General features: G+C 35.4%; 1 protein-coding gene across 4 annotated transcripts in view; it reads right to left on the bottom strand.

The window, feature by feature from the left end:
• Nucleotides 1–20,668, bottom strand: part of Lrp4 (LDL receptor related protein 4) — a 98,769-nt gene that overhangs the window by 42,162 nt on the left and 35,939 nt on the right. For all 4 annotated transcript variants that reach the window (XM_074185317.1, XM_074185319.1, XM_074185316.1 and 1 more), the window contains exons 4-9: nucleotides 19,055–19,448; nucleotides 17,890–18,080; nucleotides 16,270–16,399; nucleotides 16,112–16,218; nucleotides 11,440–11,599; nucleotides 6,984–7,134 (exon numbers count right to left, since the gene is read on the bottom strand). In XM_074185317.1, coding sequence (XP_074041418.1) covers nucleotides 6,984–7,134; nucleotides 11,440–11,599; nucleotides 16,112–16,218; nucleotides 16,270–16,399; nucleotides 17,890–18,080; nucleotides 19,055–19,448 — 1,133 coding nt within the window. The remainder of the gene's footprint in view (nucleotides 1–6,983; nucleotides 7,135–11,439; nucleotides 11,600–16,111; nucleotides 16,219–16,269; nucleotides 16,400–17,889; nucleotides 18,081–19,054; nucleotides 19,449–20,668) is intronic.

The following is a 20,668-nucleotide window of genomic DNA, read 5'->3' as shown; positions in this document are numbered from 1 at the left end:
GACTGGCAAAAAATTAAAGATTAAAGAAGTAATTTTGGTAATATTAGTTATATATAAAAATTTTCTACGTAACATATATTGATATTGAAAAATATATACAGGGTATCCCATATAAAACTCCGCGGGCAAATATGTAAAAGATGAAAAAGAATATCTATATTTCGTGAAAGCAGATAATTTTGGTGTCAAAGGGTCCTCTTATTTACGTACACTTGTAGTTTTCCTTGAATACTGATGAAAAAAGACAATTTTATTGCGTATTATAAAGAGGGCCATGAATAAGTCAAAATAAATGCAATAATGTATTTATCGATCTGTCAGGAGACCTGTCAGATTTGACGAAAGTGTATTCATTTTTTTTTTGGTTTTTCGTAAAATTGAAAAATGGTTCAATTTTCAAATGCAGAAAAGTGAGATATGATATGTATTTATGACGAAGCAAGAAGAAATTCAAAAGAAGCAGTGAGAATATACGCTAATCGGTATCCTGACAGAAAATTACCGTCAGACAAAACATTCGCTGGCTTAGCCAAATCTTTGGCACGAAATGGATGTTTTAATGAACGGAAGTGAAAAAAACCAAAAACGGCTACTGATGAGAATCACAGTGTTGCAATGCTAGGTCAAATGGTGTTGGAACCAAATAGTTCTACCAGACAAGTAGCAATGCATTGTTACATTTCGATATCGTCAATACAACGTATTTTGTCAAAATACAAATTCCATCCATACAAATTCCATCTATACAAAATACATTTTGTTCAAGGACTACATCCAGGTAATAATTGTCATGTTTCATTTTTAATAACTAAAATATATTCCCATATTCAGGAGATGCTGATAGAAGACTGAACTTCATTGCATGGTTGTCCACCCGTATTCATGATGATGATCAGTTTCTGAAAAAAATATTATGGAGTGATGAAAGCCGTTTCCATAAGAACAGTATAATAAACAAACATAATTGTCACTATTGGTCTGACGTGAACCCTCATTGGGTGCAAGAAAAGAGATTTCAGTCAGTGTGGGGGGTTAATGTTTGGAGCGGAATCATCGATGATTATTTTTGATAGGACCTCATTTTTTCGAAGGAATTCTCAATGGGGAGAGGTACTTGGTTTTTCTACAACATGTGTTGCCGAATCTCTTGGAGAATTAACCAATACAAACTCGACTGAATATGTGGTTTCAACAAGATGGGACACCTCCACATAATAATAGAATAGTTACCCAATATTTGGATGATACTTTCAATGAGAAATGGATTGGAAATAAGGGTCCAATACCACGGCCAGCTCGAAGTCCAGATATTACTCTACTAGATTTCTTTTTATGGGGATATATCAAAGACTCAGTTTGTATGCGACGTCCATAAAATGTAGAGGATCTGAAAAATAGTATCACAAATGTTTATGCTTCCATAACGCGAGAGACGCTTTAAGCTGTCACGAATCGGAAATTACTAAAGAGATGCAATATGTTTATTCTATGTGAAGGGAGGCAGTTCGAACACCCACTGAAATTATTCTTGTTAAGACTAATTGGTGGCTGTCGTGGGCTGTCGTGGCTGTCGTGTGAGTATAACCGTGAAACGGACGGTTTAAGATTCAGAAAAGAAGAGGACTGATGGAATCGCCCTGAAATACTACAACTACAACCATTCTGAAATGAACCCACTGTGTTTGGACTTTGGCCTGATCAGATGTTTCTGTCGGGTTCTGCAAGGCAAATGCAATATGATCTTGATGTTGTATCAAATGCATTGCGGTAATCAATTCTCTGTGCTTATACAACGTGACTCACGGTCGATGGTAGGTTAGACGTTTCTGGAAAACGCAAAGCATGATTTTTCTGAAAATTTCACCTCTCACATTTCGTTACCTGTTCTATCGATCTAAAGTATTTTCAGCATTGCGGCGTTGCCATTTCTATCAAAAAGTCTTAGCAATTATATTTTTTTTAATGGAACACCCCATATATTAATACATTTTTGGAATCGCTCTAGTATTTTAATACTTTTTTGTTAATAATGTCCTATACCTATCTCTATCTGTTTTGAAGATGAAAAATAAATTGTGCTAAATATGGTCCAAAACATAGCCTTAATTGAAATTAAGTACATCAGTACTCTCAATTCATGAAAAGTTGATATTTTGATGATAGTTTGGACGAACTCGAACTATTCAAATAACATCAAGAAATCGACTCCATATCATACAGGGCTTGCTAAAATTACTATTATTTCCATTGTGCATAAAAGTAGTCGAAAGTTCATTTTTTCAAATGAAACCCCTGTATATTACTCGATAAATTGAAAGATGGTGGAAAATGCTTCAAGATGATATACATGTCCCTATACCTAAATCATCAAGTTTTCTTAATAAAGCCGTTTTTGTGGAAAAATAGTTATTCACGTTTTACCTACAAGTGTTGAAAGTGGCATTTTATTTTGTGAGTGGGGATTATTGCAGAACGTGCGTCAGCAAGTGGAGCAAACTCACGAGCAAAATTGAATCACTTTCAACAAATGTATCATACAAATTTTTTGTATAACGTTACTGCTGATAATAAAAAAATTATAGGGTTCATGGGATTTGAACACACGATCTTTGGATTACAAGGCATATGTTACAACTACATACGCCAACTCACGTTATTTTAAGGAGGATTATTGGTTAGTCATGAAGGACTTTCTACAGTTTGACTGAATACTACTTCGTCATCGTCAGTAACTTCACAGGGATTTAATATTACCAATAGCACGAACTGCATGTGTGAACTTTTCTAAATGATTTTTTGGTAGGTGTTCTGATTGAAGTGTTTCTATCAAAGAGATTTTCAATTACAGTTGTACAAAAAATAATTTTTAAAGAATTTGATTTCTAGGTAGCCGTGGAAATATCAAGCTTATGACAGTTTGGTGTCTTTTATAAGTAACTGATAAATGGTTATTGACGGTGTTTAAAAAAATCGCCAAAAATGAATGCAAATATTGATTATTCAAACGAAGTTCTCATGAAATTATTCATTATACACGAACAGTGTGATCAAATCATAGCCAGAACTTGTAGAAAATTCAACAAAATATATTCTGAATTAACACCAATGAACAAAATAATTTCCTTAACTATGGCTCCATGTTAAAAGCGCCTTCAACATTACCAAAACCTGTTACTTCAAATGAGGACAATACTGTTTACGTTTTGGCATGTTTTTATGCATATCCAGAAGCTTCCATTCGCAGTGCAGAAAAAGATTTAGGTGTATCACATGCTTCAGTACAACGAATTTTGAAAAATCACGGAATGCATCCGTATAAATTTATCAAAGTTCAAGCTCTAAAAGCAGAAGACTTCAAACGTAGAATGCATTTTTGTGAATCCCTTTTGATTCATACACAGGAAGATCGGGAAATTTTGTCAAAAATAATTTGGAGCGACTAATCAAAATTTACGAGGGATGGTATTTTCAATAGAAGGAATAAATATTTTTGGGCTGATCATAATCCTCATGTTACAAAAGAAATGGGTTTTCAAGAAAAATTTGACCTGAATGTTTTCTGTATTCTGAAGAACAATAAAATTAGCTTTTCTATTTATGAAGACACACTGAATGCAGAGAGAGATATCTCCAAATATTAAGGACGAATGTAACCGATTTTCTTGAAAATTTGCCTTTAGAGGAATATAGGAATTCGTGGTTTCAACTGGACGGAGCGCCAGCTCATTCCACCCAGAAAGTTTCCAGGAAACTTCGACGATCGTTGGTTTAGGCGGTTAGGGCCGTGGGATTGGCCACCGAGATCACCCGATCTCACGCCACTTGACTTTTTTTATGGAATGTTTTAAAAGAAAGGGTATACAGTACTCCAGTGCCTACCAAAGAAGAATTGCGACGGCGAATAGTGCGGAGTATTGAAGATCTGGATCCCCAGGAAATTGAAAAAGAAACCACAAGTCGCGTACAAAAAAAACATTTCAAAGTGTTTAGAATGTAATGGACAACATTTTCAGCATTTATTGTGAAAATGTGATATTTTGTTTACAATTTTGTTATTTTGAATCATCCTATTCTGTTATTGTCTGTACTTTCACATGTTTTAGCCCACATAATTTTACTTTTTACCTAGAAATGACTGATTTTTGGTACAGTTGTTTCCTGGAAACTTTGAGCCATAGTTAAGGAAATTATTTTGTAACCTTACAAATTTCTCTCGTTTCTCGTTTATTGGTGTTAATTCAGGATACATTTGGTTGAATTTTTTACACGTTCTGACAATGATTTGATCACTTTGTTCATGTGTTTAATAAATAATTCATAAGAACTTCGTTTGAATAATCGATATTTGCATTCATTTTGGAAGATGATTCGAAACACCGTCGATAACTCTTTGTAAATCACTTATAAAAGTAACCGAACTGCTATAAGCTTGATAATTCCACTGCTACCTAGACCAAATTCTAAAAAAAAATAATGTTTCTAGAAGAAACGACTTTATTGAGAAAACTTGACGATTTATGTATAGAGACATGATATATCATCTTGAAGCATTTTTCACCATCTTTCAATTTACCGAGTAATATACAGGGGATTTCATTTGAAAAAATGAACTTTTGACTACTTTTATGCACAATGGAAATAATAGTAATTTTAGTACGCCCTGTATGATATGGAGTCGATTTCTTGGTGATATTTGGATATTTTGAGTTTGTACAAACTATCATCAGAATATCAACTTTTCATCAATTGAGAGTATTGATGTACTTAATTTCAATTAGGACTATGTTTTGGACCATATCTAGTACATTTTATTTTTTATGCCGAAAACAAATAGAGATAGGTATATGAAATTATCAACAAAAAAGTATTAAAATACCAGAGCGATTCCAAAAATGTATTAATATACGGGGTGTTTTATTTAGAAAAATAAAGTTGCTTGGACTTTTTGATGGAAGTGGCAACGCCGCAATGCTGAATATATTTTGGATCGATAGAACAGATAAGGAAATGTGAGAGGTGAAATTTTTGGACAAATCATGCTTTGCGTTTTCCAGAACTGTCTAACCTACCATCGACCGTGAGTCACGCTGTATATCCGTTCGAATACGCGGTCATTTGCGGTGAGTATTAGTATGTATGAAATGCTTGTGAATTCAAGAAAGTTGAGTAGCTGGGAGTGTTTATAAATGCACTTTCATGAAGATTCCACCTGATCAGCTGTCGATTATACATACCACGCGAAAGCTCTTGGAATAAGCGAAATGAGTTGTCGCGAAAATTAAGGTTTTCCGCGATACTTCTCGTTCACCTCATCAACTGATATTCTATCAAGGCAGTGCTGTTCGGTGGTCAGCAGCACGTCTTGTTTCGAAATGGAATGGGTACGTCAAATTTCGGCGGCTGTTCACCGCACTGCGAACGTGAAAGTTCTGTTGTCCTTTCACGTGACCTATATGGTAGCCTAGTGGTCTGTTGGCCACCATACATTATAAACAAGACGCAACTTGATTTTATCCTTCATTTTGTGTAATCGCTGTTCAATCTTTCGAACGGCGAATACGAGATTTCATCCTTTCGATTCGGAAAGCGATTGGATATCATCATCTTTTGTGAGAACATCTTGATCCTCCGCATCTTGTGGTTTCAGGGGCCTAATTTACTGGTTTTCTCTGCGTGTTCCGATTGTCTCCACTGGTGGCATGATACGAGTCTCCTCTTCAACCGCGCTAACGGATGGCAAAAATGCCACTACCACCACTTCGTTAGGGTGAGAAGAAGTGATATGGGAGGAATAATATAGCTTTACCACCGAAGATAAAATAAATGATACTTTAGGTTTCAGGTGGAAAAGACATGCTTCGGATGTATTTCACACCAACGCATTTTTGCCATGTACCCTCTTTGCGCGGACTCAGTACTCTTGTAGCAATACATAAAGCTGTCTCTCAGCTGATTCGTCCACTCAAAGCGACCCGTGGCATTGCGTTAGTCGTTTAACGGTAAACTTTAATTATGGACCACACACCTTTCGAATCTATCCACAACATTCATTATGTGAAAATAATGAACATATAAGGTTTTTTTGCTGATGTATATTCATTAACATTTTGTATGTTGCATTTATAGTTAATTTCATTGTCTATCAGCTTCTAACGTGCCCTCAGTTCTCTTTTAACTTCAAGAATTAATTTTTCTTCCAAATCAAAGAGGGAGTCCAGTTATATCTCCCTTGGTCAGTATATCAGTTTTATATATAATACTGTTTTAATTTTGAGAATTGGATCAGACTTTTTTGAGTGTTTAACACTTTCATAATAGTTCAAAGAATCTGCAAACAAAAGGTTATTATTATAATTTCAAGAATATAAAATTCACCTCAGGGCATTCTAATGAATGTTCAAATTGTTTAGTTTTCACTTCCTTATACTAATGAAGTCCGTTCACGAATTTATTTGTTGGGATATGAAATGTTCGAAGGGTAGTTTTGTTGTTATCATAAAATAACTACTCCCCTGGCGAATACTTCGATGGGCGTTGGATTATATCCGACTTTATTATTGTCTTGAAGTGGATGGTGAACATTTAAAACATTTATTGGAATGAAATGGAATGATATTTCAACTCATAATCTCTCAGCAACAGATGAAATGAGGAAAATTAAACATTGGTGAATGGAACATTGAACTTCTTTTCAAAAAGATATAACAGGACTTCTCCATTCAAAAAAAAGTTGGTAGCACTCTCTCGGCGACAAGTGATACATCAGTATAGATTTTAATAATGAAACGTTTCAAAAATGATAATTTTTTACGGAAATTATGTCTGACTATGATGTCTTGTGGTTTAAGAACGTTTTGTTCAGTACCTATCTCATGAACTAGAACAGATATAATGTCACCAGATTTTCTTCTCTCATCTTTAATTTGCAAGAAAATTGTCCAGAATGAATTTTGTTGTTGATTTTCGGATTTTGTGATTCTTACCAGAATACAAGTGGAGTTTTCGCAAGTAAATTCGTCGCCGGAACAAGTCATTGTTACATTATAGTTACAGTTATTTTCATCTTCATTTTCCTCACAGTCGTATTGCCTATCACATCTATATCTCTCGGGAATACATTTTCCACTATTGCACCTGCAAAAAAATATTATCGATTGATAGAAAAAAATATGGAAGACAAGTTAGTTGCAGTATTCAATTACTGTCTCTATTGTATATACAGAGTGTACTGTATATTGAATCCTAGTCTGTTTTTTTTAATTTTTCCTTACTGATACTAGACCTATCTTGAACACATCTTCACTCTCTATTCGAAATATCTCATTCCGTACAGAAAATATTTTCAGGCAGTTGTATATGAGACACAGAAATAGTCACTCCCACCCTCGTAACTTTCGAACGGTACAGTGTATCGAAGTCACACAAAACTCACGTAAAAAAATAATATTTTAGTACTCCACCAACTTTTTTTCATTGTGAAAGAGGGTTCGTGATGCTTTGTTTGATAGGCATTTCAGTTATATATCCAATTTCTGTTTTCATTATTGGAAATCGGACCAGCCGATCAGCAAACAAACGATAAATATCATTATTTGAAAAATCCTTATTTAAAAATTACTTCAGTACATTTCAAAGAATATTTTTGGAATGTTTCATCATTTACATCCTGGCAATAATGAAGTTTGTATACAAATTTATTTCTTACATTTAGGAATGTTTCTGGGAAGCACTTTCTATTCTAACCATGAGCATTGGAATAGACTGCAGTGGTGTATATATTATGTATCTCCACAAAATCTACAAGCGTTATATCAGGTAATCAAGCAGGCCATACTAGCATCATCTTGCTGAAAAGTACTATTCGTTGAAAATTTATTTTGGTTTGTCAATTATCCATACCGGTAGACAAGCAGACGTGGTCCCTCAGAAGAACCCACTTGATAACCTGATATGATGTCTTTAGATTTTTTTGTGGGAATACATAACATCTGATGTATACGATACCAAATCGCAGTTCATATCTCGTTCATAGAGAAAGAGGTGCTTGCAACAAAATTAGTACAGGGACATTTCATTATATGGAAAATTAATTCATGAACATTTTTGTGTGAATGGTATACATTCGAACATTCAATGAAATGAACCGGAGTAAGTTTTGAATGCGTTGTTTTATGAAATTATGATATTTATCGTTAGTTAGCAGGTTCGTGAATTACTTTAGAACGGCTAATCTGATTTTCAGAAATGAATTATTGGATAAAGATTTGAAATACCTATCAAACGAGTTATCACAAAACTCACCTTTCAATTTAAAATAACACCTCTCTTTTCCATCAAAAAACACTAAAAGCCTTAAACGTAATTTTTTTCGAGCACGATATCTTGTCCCGTTCAGAATTGGGAGGGAGGGGGGCTATTTACCTCGGCACTGTATATTGAGAGTAGATGAAAACAATCCAATGGGAGAAATCGATTTATATTCACACTTTTCTAATAATACTACATAAAACTGAACTAAACTTTTTTTTCCGACTGTTCTCTGTGAACATTATCAATGAGTTGGTTGATCTAAGAGAAGAGATATTTCGAATCAAAATTCTCAACAGTCACCATTCAGTGTTCATATGAAAGTATTTTTTTCGAAAGTATTCAATGTTTATATGAGAAGGATTTTTCTTCCGATTTGTGTCTGAACGTTACTTCTTCACATGATCAGATCTTTGTATAAAATAATTTTTTTTAACTTTTTTGTTAGAAGATTTCCCACATGTTTTTGTATCAAGATGGAGAAGTAGAAAGCCAAAACCTTTCTTTCCCAAAAAATTGAACTCTCCTGAAGAAGTACCCCTTTGAATTCAAGATCAAATTGTAATAATTGATGAGGAATTATTCCAAAATATTTCGAAGGCGACTTACATATAACTTCCATACGTAAGTCACTATAAGTTGACATTTATCTGAGTTGTATTCAGGGGGATCTCGGAAACTATGAGAGATTAGACAATGGTTAAATTGGGCTGAAGTTGCGCATTTACCTGACTAACAATATGTCGTTGAGAAAGTTCTGAAATTCCGAGTATATCTGGATATATCCGGAAAAAACAGAAATTTCGGAAATTGGTTATATTTTTGTCTGGCCTTATTTTTCGAAGGATTCAAAAATAAATTGCACTTCCACATCGCTATTTTTTCCCTGCTACATGTTTTCAGATTTGATATCTGACGTTTCGTCTTCCGGCGACCATCATCAACTTTATTTTTTCTTATGGGCCCTACATTGGATTCTTTCTATTTTGAATAGAACCAGATTTTACCTTTTCAATTATATATAATAAGTTACCATTCTTTTACGAAAAGTTGGAGATATTGAAAAAATAAGAATTCTTATCATAATAGCCTTCGAATTTGATGTTTCTAAATTTGACTTTCAATTTGTTACACTCAATGACATTTTGTTATGTACAAGTTATTGAATTTTTGGCGAAAATTGGTTTTCACGAATTAAGAAAAAAGAGATATGATACAAATGTATTACAAATACAATAAAAACAGTGTTAGGACATTGGAAATGTATTTAAACTTGTATTCGGAAAGACGACAATAATATCAAACTATGTTCAAGTTATTGGATCAAAATCTCACCGAGTTTGGTTTATTTGAAAAGCCGAGGATAAAATACGTAGATAGAATCAACAATCAAAATTTGATAAATGAGGTGTATATGAGGTAAATTAGACAGTGTGTCCTTTTCAATTAAAATAGAACTTTGAATAAATAACAATAATTATTTATCTATAATGTAGAGACAAAAGTAAATCACAACAAATGCTCAAAATGCTGGCCTTGTTCATGATAACACAACTGTGCCCGTTTTTAAATATTATTCACTGCACGATTAATTTCCCTCCTTCTCAATCTTCCGAAATCTCTAACAATGCTGTGTTGAAGGTCCTCAATATTTTTATATTGTCTCTGACCATATACTCTATTTTCAGTGTATCCCATAAGAATATATCCATAACACTCAAGTCTAGAACCTTGCTGGCCAATTCACCGGCCCATTATTCCCTATCCGTTTATCACCAAACCTTTCAGTCAGATAATCAGATACTCGTTCGGTAGCGTGCGGTGGAGCACCATCATGTTGAAACCAGATGTTGTTATAGTTAGCCAAAAGTAGATCATCCAAATAGTTTTCGAAGATCGATATTAAAAACTGGTGATATGTTTCTCCATTCAGAATTCCGTCAAATAAATGAGGACCCAGAATTATATCTTTGTAAATTCCTTCTTTGTAAATTCCTGCCCACATGTTAATACCAAATCGCACTTGAGGTCGGATTTCTCGGAACTGCCTGGGGTTATTGTGCTCCAAATGTGTTCGTTATCTCGGTTGAATATTCCACAATTCGTAAAAGTGCTTTCATCTCTCCAAATTACATTTTTCAGGAAAATCAGGTCTTCTTATCAGCCAAATACAAAACTCTAACAACCTTTCGGGAAATTTGACGTTTAGATTTCTCCGGGGTCGTGTTTATCTGCAAATCATTAATTTTTATTGAAAAGAACACAATGTCTAACTCACCTCAAACATACCTCATTTATCAAATTTTCTTTAGTTTCCTGGTCCAATCTGTCTCCGTATTTTTCCTCGGTTTTTCAAATGAACCAAACTTGGTGAGATTTTGATCCAATAACTTGAACATAGTTCGATGTGGTTGTCGTCTTTTGGGATACAAGTTTAAATACATTTCCGATGTCCTAACACTGTTTCTATCGTATTTGTAATAAATTTGTATCAAATTTCTTTTTTCTTCATTCGTGAAAGCCATTTTGCACCAAAAATTAAATGACTTGTACAATAACAAAATGTCATTGAGTGTAACAAATTGAAAGTCAAATTTGGAAACATCAAAGTCAAAGCCTGTCATGATAAGAATTACTGGTTCTTTTCAAAACAGAAATAATCCAATGTAGCGCCCATAAGAAAATATACAGTTGATGATGGTCGTCGGAAGACGAAACGTCGGATATCAATTCTGAAAACACCATTATGTAGCAGGGAAAAGTGGCAATGTGGAGGTGCAATTTATTTTCGAATTTTTTAATGAAGCCAGAAAAAAATAAAAACCATTTTTCGAAATTTCTGTTTTTGCCGGATATCTCCGGATATACTTGGAATTTCAGAACTTTCTCAACGGCATATTGTTAGTCAGGAAAATGCGCAACTTTTTCTCAACTTACCATCTTCGTATTTCTCATAGTTTTTGAGATCTCAATGGTGAGGATCGAATTTGAAACACCCTGTATATAATCATAATTGATGTAGTTTCAATAGGTTACACATCAATTATTTTGTATATTCCAATAACTTTAAAAAGCGTTACAAAAACTTGTATATAAACCTTCATAATACAGGTTATCTTTCTCAAAACTTACTTAAATTCTCCGGTAGAACATGTTCCAGGTATTTTCGGGCAGTCATTTTCATCACTCCAATCTCCACAATCATCATCAAAATCACATTTAAACTGTTTTTTTATACACTTATGAGTAATACATTGAAACTCGTCTTCGTTGCAATCGGGAGGAGTAATATCTACAACAAATCATGTATTTTTATGTGTTAGAGTTTCTGCATGTAGCTTTCTATAAATAATCAATCAAATCGGATAATCGAATTCAGAATCAAATCGAACATTTATTTTATGTTTCTTCATGTAGATTATTATATAATTATTTTAATTTCTCCATTCATCGCCTTGTGAAGACAGCCAATGCTTAAAAAACAAGTAAACTATATACATGGTGTCTAAATAAAAAGTAGTTCCAGTAATTAATTCTAACTATGAGAAATGGAGTTATTCTGCATTTCAACCCAATGGTCGGTTTGTATTTCAAATGGGTGAAAGGTGGGAGTGGTGAATTTATTGCAGCCAAAAGGTAAAAAATAGGGCTCTTTGAAATTGACACTTAACAGCATATGATCAAAGTAACTTTTTATATGCTTGGAATCTTCTTCTACTTCGACTTCAAATTCTTCTCAAGTTTCTGCCTCATGAATCGTCTGCATAACCTACAATTTTTCCATATACAGTTCAAAGTTTATACTATGAAGTTCGAAAAATATTAGGCCTTTAATGGTTCCTTGGGGTACACCATACTCTATTTCTTTTTGTTCATTGTGTGCACTGACTATTTTCACTTTTTGTGTTCGCTTTTCTAGATAGCTCCTGACACTCACGTCTTATAGAGTTGTTAGGAGATGCTGACTGTATCAAAAGCCTCAGTAAGGTCAATGAACAGACATGAACATGATTTGCTCTTTTCTAGAGCGTAATATATTTCATCAGTTAGTTTCAGCGCTGCACCATAAGTGGAAGCCTCTAAAACTATATTATTGGGGAGAAAGAATGTTATAAACTTTCAAAATTTTAATAATGAGTTTTTGAAAGCATCTGGCCAGACTTCGTTTTCCAGACATTAATCAGCAATGTAAGGTGAAATATGATATCTTTCTCACTCTTGCAGAATTTCCACCAATTAATGTAAGCCGAGTTTTATTCTTTTTGAGTATTATGACCAGAGAAGATATCGTTCTTCCCATGGTTATCGCCTGAGTCTTTTTCGGGATCACTCGGATCTGCAATTCAAGGTACCAGCGCTCGAGGTCGTCCAATGTACGTTGCATGTAGACGATTTCGAGCTCCCGACCCATGGAAGATGAGAGGAGAGCCGTGTCGTTGGCGTAGAGGGATATCACACGCTCAGACTTCGGAAGGTCACTGGTATAAAGAGAGTATAGCGTGGAAGAGAGCACTCCTCCTGTGGCACTCCAGCGACAGACAGAGAGCCCTCTACTCTAACCTGAAATGTTCTGTCTTTTAGGAAAGACCCAATCTACCGGATCAGGCCCCGAAGCAGGTCGAATGCGATTAACTTATGCAGAAGACCTTCATGCCGAACACGGTCGAAGGCCTTCGAAATGTCTAATAGGACATGAACTTTGCGGTTTTGGTTCATCTCTGCGATGTTTTCGATCAGTCTCAGTGCCTGGAGCTCAGTGGTGTGTTCTTCTCCTGAAGCCGAATTGTTCGTCAGGCAGAACATTTCGGTCCCCAACTCCTTGGTTGAGTCTTTGCAAAAAAACTTTTTAAGCCAGTTTAGCCGCCGACGAGAGCAGACTGATCGGGCGATAATTATACGGGAACAGCAGGTATTGTTCCTCTTTTGGGATCATCTGAAAGCCAACGAACTGTAGGCTTTCAACACAGTTGTCCGGGAACCTCTTCAACAACTAATAACCAATAGGTTATTGAATCGACCCCCGGAGCTTTCTTGGCCTTTGCGGCCCCGATGTAACCCTTCAGCTTCCACAGAAGCTGGGCGAATGTTATCATCGTCATCTTCCCTAAGGGTACGGTGAACCCGATCTTCCAGCAGAATATCCCGGTCGCGGTTGTCAACGTTAAGTTGAAACTGACGTTCCATCGTGTCGGCAAAGGCCAACGCTTTGTCGGTGGGGGAGTAGCACACTCCGCGCTCTCCGTGAATATGTGAGGGAGCAGTTTTTTTCCTTTGAGTCTGCGGGTGACTCGCTAAAGTTCGTCTTCCCCAGGTTCAAGGGATTCCAAGAGCTCCTCCCACCTTTCGTTTTGGTGATCAATGATGGCCTATTTGACTTGATTGGCCATCCTACTTGCAGCAATGTTATCTCCTGGAAAAAGGGTTCGTTGATAGATCCTTCTCAAGCGATTTCTCTCTCGTATCAAGGCTTTGATAAGAGGGGGAAACTCATTGTAGCTCTTCAGCGGACACTCCTCCCTGGAGGTGGCCGCTCAAAACGCATCATTCACAGAAAGCTCGAAACGCTTAACTGCCGCGTCGAGTTCGTCGGGAGAGCGAAGTGCCTCAGGAGGGGCGCGCATCTCTCCGAGCTGGGTTGTGAAGATATCTCAATCAGTCGAATATCTCATACGATAATCAGGAGAAGGAAGATCATCGCCCAGTACCAGGATAACTGGATTATGATCAGAATCCAATTCCGACAGAACGTAAATTTCGCTAGTTAGAGAGACGTTTCTGAGAAGCGCGATGTCTAGTACGTCAGGCCTAGTCTGCTCGCGATAGTACGTAGGTTCATCCGGACCCAGCACAAGATATTCATGCCTGTCGACTTGCGCATAGAGCGCTTGGCCGTTTCGATTTGTGGATCTGCTCCATAGTCTGTGTTTGGCGTTAAAAGCAGCAATTGTCGGAATGCTTCCTATCAGCAGTTCATCTAGTGATTCTGGGAGCAAATGATTGTTCGGAGGGTTGTAAACCGAGAATATTCTGTGACAACCCCTGCTCAGTCGAATTTCAACCCCCACGGCCTCAGTTCCGTGTAATCGAGCACTGTCAATGCAGTATTGGACACACTGAAGGGATCGCTTGACAAAGATGCCAACTGCCTCTCCACCACGTCCAACACGTTCTCTGTGAAAGAATCTGTAAATCCTTGAAATCGAGTCTTTTTGAGCGAATACCATTAGCATTCCAAAAAACTATCTTCAGAGATCTAAGCAACGATTGTTGTCTAGACATTGGCAGTTCCGGTTATCACGTCGATATTCACCGTGAACATTTTCTGTAGCACAGGGAATTTAACGAACAATTTTTTATCTGGTCCAGTGCGTCACATATGTCTGGACTTATTTCTCCGAGATTCGACTATTCATAGGTTATTCGAGTGATTTCACCTATCCCCTCTTCCCTCTCTCCGCTTCATCGGTTTCAACGGGTGCTGACTGTTTGATGGGAGTTGGTCGTGTTCCGTTTGATTATAGGTTTCCATATATTGCGTATCTCTACGCTAGCTTGGCTAAATGCGTTGTTGGACAAAATATATGCGGCTTCTTTGAATTTTCTCCTAAACCAGTTCCTCCTTGTGGATGATTTCAGCTTGAGACCACTTGATGATATGTTGAAGAGTCCGAACATGCTCTGCTATTCCTGATTTCTCCTCGCTGTGTGTGTGTTTCTTGTGCTCGGCAATGCGAGCCTCTTAGTTTCACCGATGTTTGATTTTCCGCACTCACAGGGTATCCGGTAAATGCAATTCTTCAAAACGCAGTCCGCGTTGGGTAGCCTGGTTTTCGAGAGGCTGCTACAAATAGTGTTCCCAGATCTGAAACAGATTATGATGTTATATTTTGACCCAATCCTTCTTATCCTTTCCGATAATGTAGGGAAGTACGAATACTGGTTGTGGCAGCTTCTCTTCCTTGTCCTTGCTGTCTTCTAGCCAAAGTTTCTTCTACCATCACTTTGGCATAACCATTCCGTTGAAGGTCATTTTTGATGATGCCTAGTTCCTTCTCGAGATCTTCCTTTGTATTACAGAGCCCGAAAGCACGGTCTACTTGATGATTTCTCTCTTAGTCAATTGACGGTGGTTGGATTCCTGGTTCAGATACTGTTCCGAGTGAGTGGGTTTTCGGTGTACAGATGTTTCCCATCAAGTGTCGGTCCTCTTCACCAATAAGTCTAAGAATGGCAATTCGTTATCGACTTCTTTTTCTATTGTGGGAGTGAAAGAAGGACTTTGGTTGCCGTATCTCAAACCTTGTGTCTTGCAACAGCTTGCTTTTCATGTGATCACCAAATATATATTCATTATCATAATCATAGGCTCGTATTCAGGTAAAAGACCTGCAAGCATATTCGCTCCAAAACATTTATCTTCGATTTTTGTCTTCATTCAGTGCAATTTCTGAAGGCATCAGTTATTGATATACAATAACTTTTCATTTATTTGAAATTCTTAAGTTTCAAAGTCAAATTATTCGCAGAAGATGGATTCTTTAGTTTGTAATACATTTCATTGTATCACAGTTACAGATATGCGAATATCAATACCATGAGATCAATTGTTGTGTTAGGTACACCTTGATAGTATCATCAATATGATAGCGAATACCACAGATTTTGATCTTGCAGATATAATTTCATCCCAGATTTCCAGTTTTGGTAGTTCTTGAATACACTGTTGGCGAACGTACAAGAAAGTACTTTTCCAATCATAAGAATACTCATATAATATCATTACTGTACGACTTACAGTACTTACCACAATCACTTTCATCAGAGCCATCCGTGCAGTCAATGTGTCTGTCACATTTCCAATTGATAGAGATGCATGTGGTATCCATACATTCAAATTCATTTTCATCACATCTGAAAGTGTATTTTGAGCAACGTTTTCTAAAGTCATGAATTTATACTAACCCTATATTAGTGCAATTCACTTCATCGGAGAAGTCTTTGCAATCGTTGTCGTTGTCGCAAATCCATAGTTTTGGTATGCACAATCCGTTCTCGCATTGGAATTGATCTACTGTGCAGTTCATCATGGAACCTGAAGTGAAACATAGTTGAATATTAGAGTTTGTATTTAGATTTATAGAATGTCAAATGAAGGAAAACCATTTTTGTGTGGTGAAGTTTGAAGAGAAAATACTAAATTTTTAACAAACACTAGTTAGAATTATACTGACTTGAATTTTCAAAGAATGTCTTCTAAATTTTCAACTGACCTCTTGGGAAACTTTTGAAAAATAGTCGTCATTTCAAAAATTGATTTCCCGTTTTCAAGCTGTTTCCTTGAGTACCATAATCATCCACGGTATCGAAAAATGAATTTTTAATAGAACATCTACACGAATGTACACAGGGCAGATTTTTTATTCGAATATAAAAAACGTGAAAACAATGTGGTATAATGTGAGAACAGTATTTATGACGACGCCTATACTCAGATTAATATTTTCTCGAATCGAATCAGAATAGACCTGTGGTAACAACTGAAGAATTGTATAAAAAACATCATATATAGAGGAGACCTCAGCAATTTGACGAATGAATCATTTCACAGAAATATCAAATAAGATACCTTATCATTGCCTGTATTTCAACCATTCAGTTACAAATGTACCGCAAATAATATCCCCTTTCTAAATCAGGAATAAGAAAATGTTTTGTAGGTCAGAGAAATCGGTACATCATTTCAAATCTGACAAGTAGTTTGTCAAGTATCATATTTTCAAGAATATTTTGAGGGTGCCGAAAAAGTGAAAATCTGGTGTATTTTTCATTACGGAAACATAATATATGTGGTTTTCAAAACCTCTCTTTTGTAGAATTGAGTTATTTTATTATCCCAGTATTTTATTGTATTCTGGTCTAAAATAGAATAGTTTGCTAACTAATTTTATGATGTTTCCGGTGATACGTGAAAGGAAACAATTTGTGTTAGCGTAGAAACTCTCAAAAGTAGTTTGATTTTCCTATATTTGCATAGATTTTCTGATAGCTTCTATTTTTTCCAGATAGTGGAATGTTATATTACCCAAAAAATCAACCAAAATAAATAACAAGCGAATTGAGAAGGGAATATTATCAGAAATGATTAGTTTTTTGTAAAAAAAGGTTTCGGAGATAACTCACGATGTATAAAACTCTGAAGAAGCTAGCCAGCGAAACGTCAGTAAGAAATTTAAAATTTCGACGGCCTTCAAACCCGAAAAATAGTGACACTGAAAACCTTTGCCGGGAAACCCTCAACTTTTTTGTCAAAAAGGTTTCTGTTTTTCTACTTCTCCAGCATTGAACATTTTTGAGAATTTCATACATTCTTTATTCATTTATATAGAGTCCCCAAGAACATGACCATTAAGCAGAACTTTACTTGTAACACAAAATTTTGTTTCTTGAAGTAAAAGGATGAGATGACCTAAAAATGAAACTCCAGAGGTAGAAAAAAAACCAGAATGTCTTGAGTGCCCTCATCGAAAAACTAATTCTCAATTAAAAATTATTGTTTAGTTATAATTCAGTTATATGATTTACCGCAGTGAGTTTCATCTGAATAATCTCCACAATCGTCGTCTCCATCACAAAGCCATTCCTTTGAAATGCATCTATTGGTTTTCGGACATTTGATGTGGTTTATCGTTTCGTCACATTTCACTTCGTTGTAGTCGTCCGTGTCGCATTCGATTTCGTCTTCATTATCGCCACAATCGTTTTTAGTGTTGCACCTGGAAAATTTTTATTTGTTAAGGTGACCATTCAGTACTAGAGATTATTATATATAAGTATATATGTTTATATGTGTATTATTTTTAAACAAATCTTCACACATCCATATTAATACAAAATTTCACGATGAACTTTATAATGTATGTTCCAATTTAACTTTTTTGAAGGTATTTTTATATTCACATTTTATATTTCTATACTCACATTTATATTTATTTTTCACAAGCTTTGTCCACAAGATTTATTCTTAATGACAATAAAGTATATTATTTTTAATATGCGTATAGCCCAAGTATTTCAACAGAAGCGGCTCTATGTTGGATCACGAAAAAGTCACGAAAGAAACGGAATATTATTATTAGACCAAGGAAGTGACTTGAGCTGCTTTTTTCAATATTGAATAATTCGTCTTAGGGTGACCTTTATGGAGAAGAAAGTAACACGGATACCAAAAGGGGCATTGGGAGAAATAATCAGAGTGAACAATAAAAAACATTACATTTCAGCAATTCTACCAAAAGTATGAAAATTGTGCTTTATTTTTCGATTAACCAGCCAAGTTTCTTTACTACCATTCCAGTATCAGCTTAACCATTCACATCATTTTTGCAGTAGAGGGCAAACCCGAAATGAAAGAATATTTTTCGAAATGCTTGTAAAACTGTTGATACTGCCAATGTTATTTTTGGGGTTTCTGCAATTCTGAATATTCTACTATTGGCAGTTTAATAGCAAACATTACTTCTGCCTCTACAATTCTAAATGAGCTTCCTTACGGTAGCCTTGACCTTCAACAACCAATACTGAAAAATATATTTTCAATTTTTCAAATTCAATATCCTATATTTTCGAAGTTGGAATTTTATGAAGTCACGTAATTATGAAAATAGTATCTGGTATAATGAAAGAGTGATGAGTTTTTGCAAACATTATATTTTTCTGAGTTTTACTTCAGGTTACTTTGAATACGTACCTGAGTTCTTCTTTGATGCACACACACATATTGTGACATAACAGTTCTCCGTGCAGACACATCTTGTTGCAGTCCGATATATGTTGATCCGGATTTCTTCGCGTCTCGTCTTCCTCTTCGGGATGCTTCAAGTTGTAACTGTCGGACATGTCGTCATAATCAGTCGCTCTGTGTAAGGGATATCTGCCTATGAATGAGGATTGATCGTAATCAGATGGGACGCCTTTTCCCATAATGAATCCAAAATCCGACGGAAATCTCGCGTTAGAGAGTCCGTGATTGGGTCGACCTTTGTAGTACTCTGGTCGCCCTCCGTATAGGCCACCTCTGTTGGAAGGACGGTCGCTTCTCGGGGGTAATTCCACAATATCTGGGTTTTGATATATGGGATAACCTAGTAAACATTTTTTCAATCAGTTATAGGAAATAAATTAGTTCATAGATTGAGTTATTAATATTTCTGCACACTCACGTACAATTTGATGTGCCAAATAAGAACAAGGCAACGAAATGAAAATATGTAGTTATAAGATTCTGGGTATAGTTCGAGTTGTTCACTCCGGCCAGATACCATACAGAAATTTAACGAATAGAGTTGTTCATTTTTATATATATATATATATATATATATATATATATATATATATATATATATATATATATATATATATATATATATATATATTAATGAATTGTGTGTGTGTGTGTGTGCGTGTGTTAAAAAAAATTGAATCGGGATTTACGATCAGAAAAGAGATGAATCTGAATGAAATCTGGAACTCTCAAAAATGAAAAGTATTTACTAGACATTCTGAGGAAAATGTATGTGGATACTTTTATGTGGAACAAAATGGAATGATACCAGAATTACAACCAGGCCAAACTTTTTTTTTAATATATGACAGAGACATACTCAATCAACTTGAACAATTCGAGACAATTATGTTTATGAAAAACATATAATTACACATGAAGACCTTCAATAACTGGTACAGAGATCACCTTACGTTGGATAATTTTTCATCTTCTGTTTCATCAAAGTTGAAAAAAGATATTGTCGTACAAAAACGACCCCATCGTATATTGACCTAATTCAAGTTTTCACTAAAATTTTGGATATCCCATTCATGATTATCATCATTTCTAATCATCATAACTACGTGGTGTTATCAAAATTACCTGAATTCTTTTTGCGAAAATCATCAAATTTCTTGGTTTTCAAATCTCAACACGTGTTTCACTATACAACTTCTTCAGGCGTGTTCATACTGCCTAAATTCTACCAAATCGATGCTTTATATATTGAAATATTTCACAAATATGAATCATAATATTTTCAACTGATAATGTTATCTATGTTTCAGTATAAATTAATTGAAAATTTGAACAACATGATTAAATTTACATATAATGAACTGACTATCAAATTCCTCATTAGAAAACAGATTCAATAGCGGGAAAGAATTCAGATCTGTTTGGTTATTGAATACATTTTCGGGATTTCCAAAAATATCAATTTTCAAGCATTCTGAAAGGTTTTCCCTGTTTGGCCAATCTCCAGTTTTGGCAAGAACCATAAGTCAACCCATATACTCTTGATCTATCCGACATTGT

This window comes from Leptinotarsa decemlineata, unplaced genomic scaffold, assembly GCF_025532065.1.
Source record: "Leptinotarsa decemlineata unplaced genomic scaffold, Ldec_3_MD MMD2_tig00026369_RagTag_RagTag, whole genome shotgun sequence".
In the NCBI taxonomy this organism is placed as follows: domain Eukaryota; kingdom Metazoa; phylum Arthropoda; class Insecta; order Coleoptera; family Chrysomelidae; genus Leptinotarsa; species Leptinotarsa decemlineata.
This window is presented reverse-complemented; position numbering and strand designations above follow the sequence as displayed.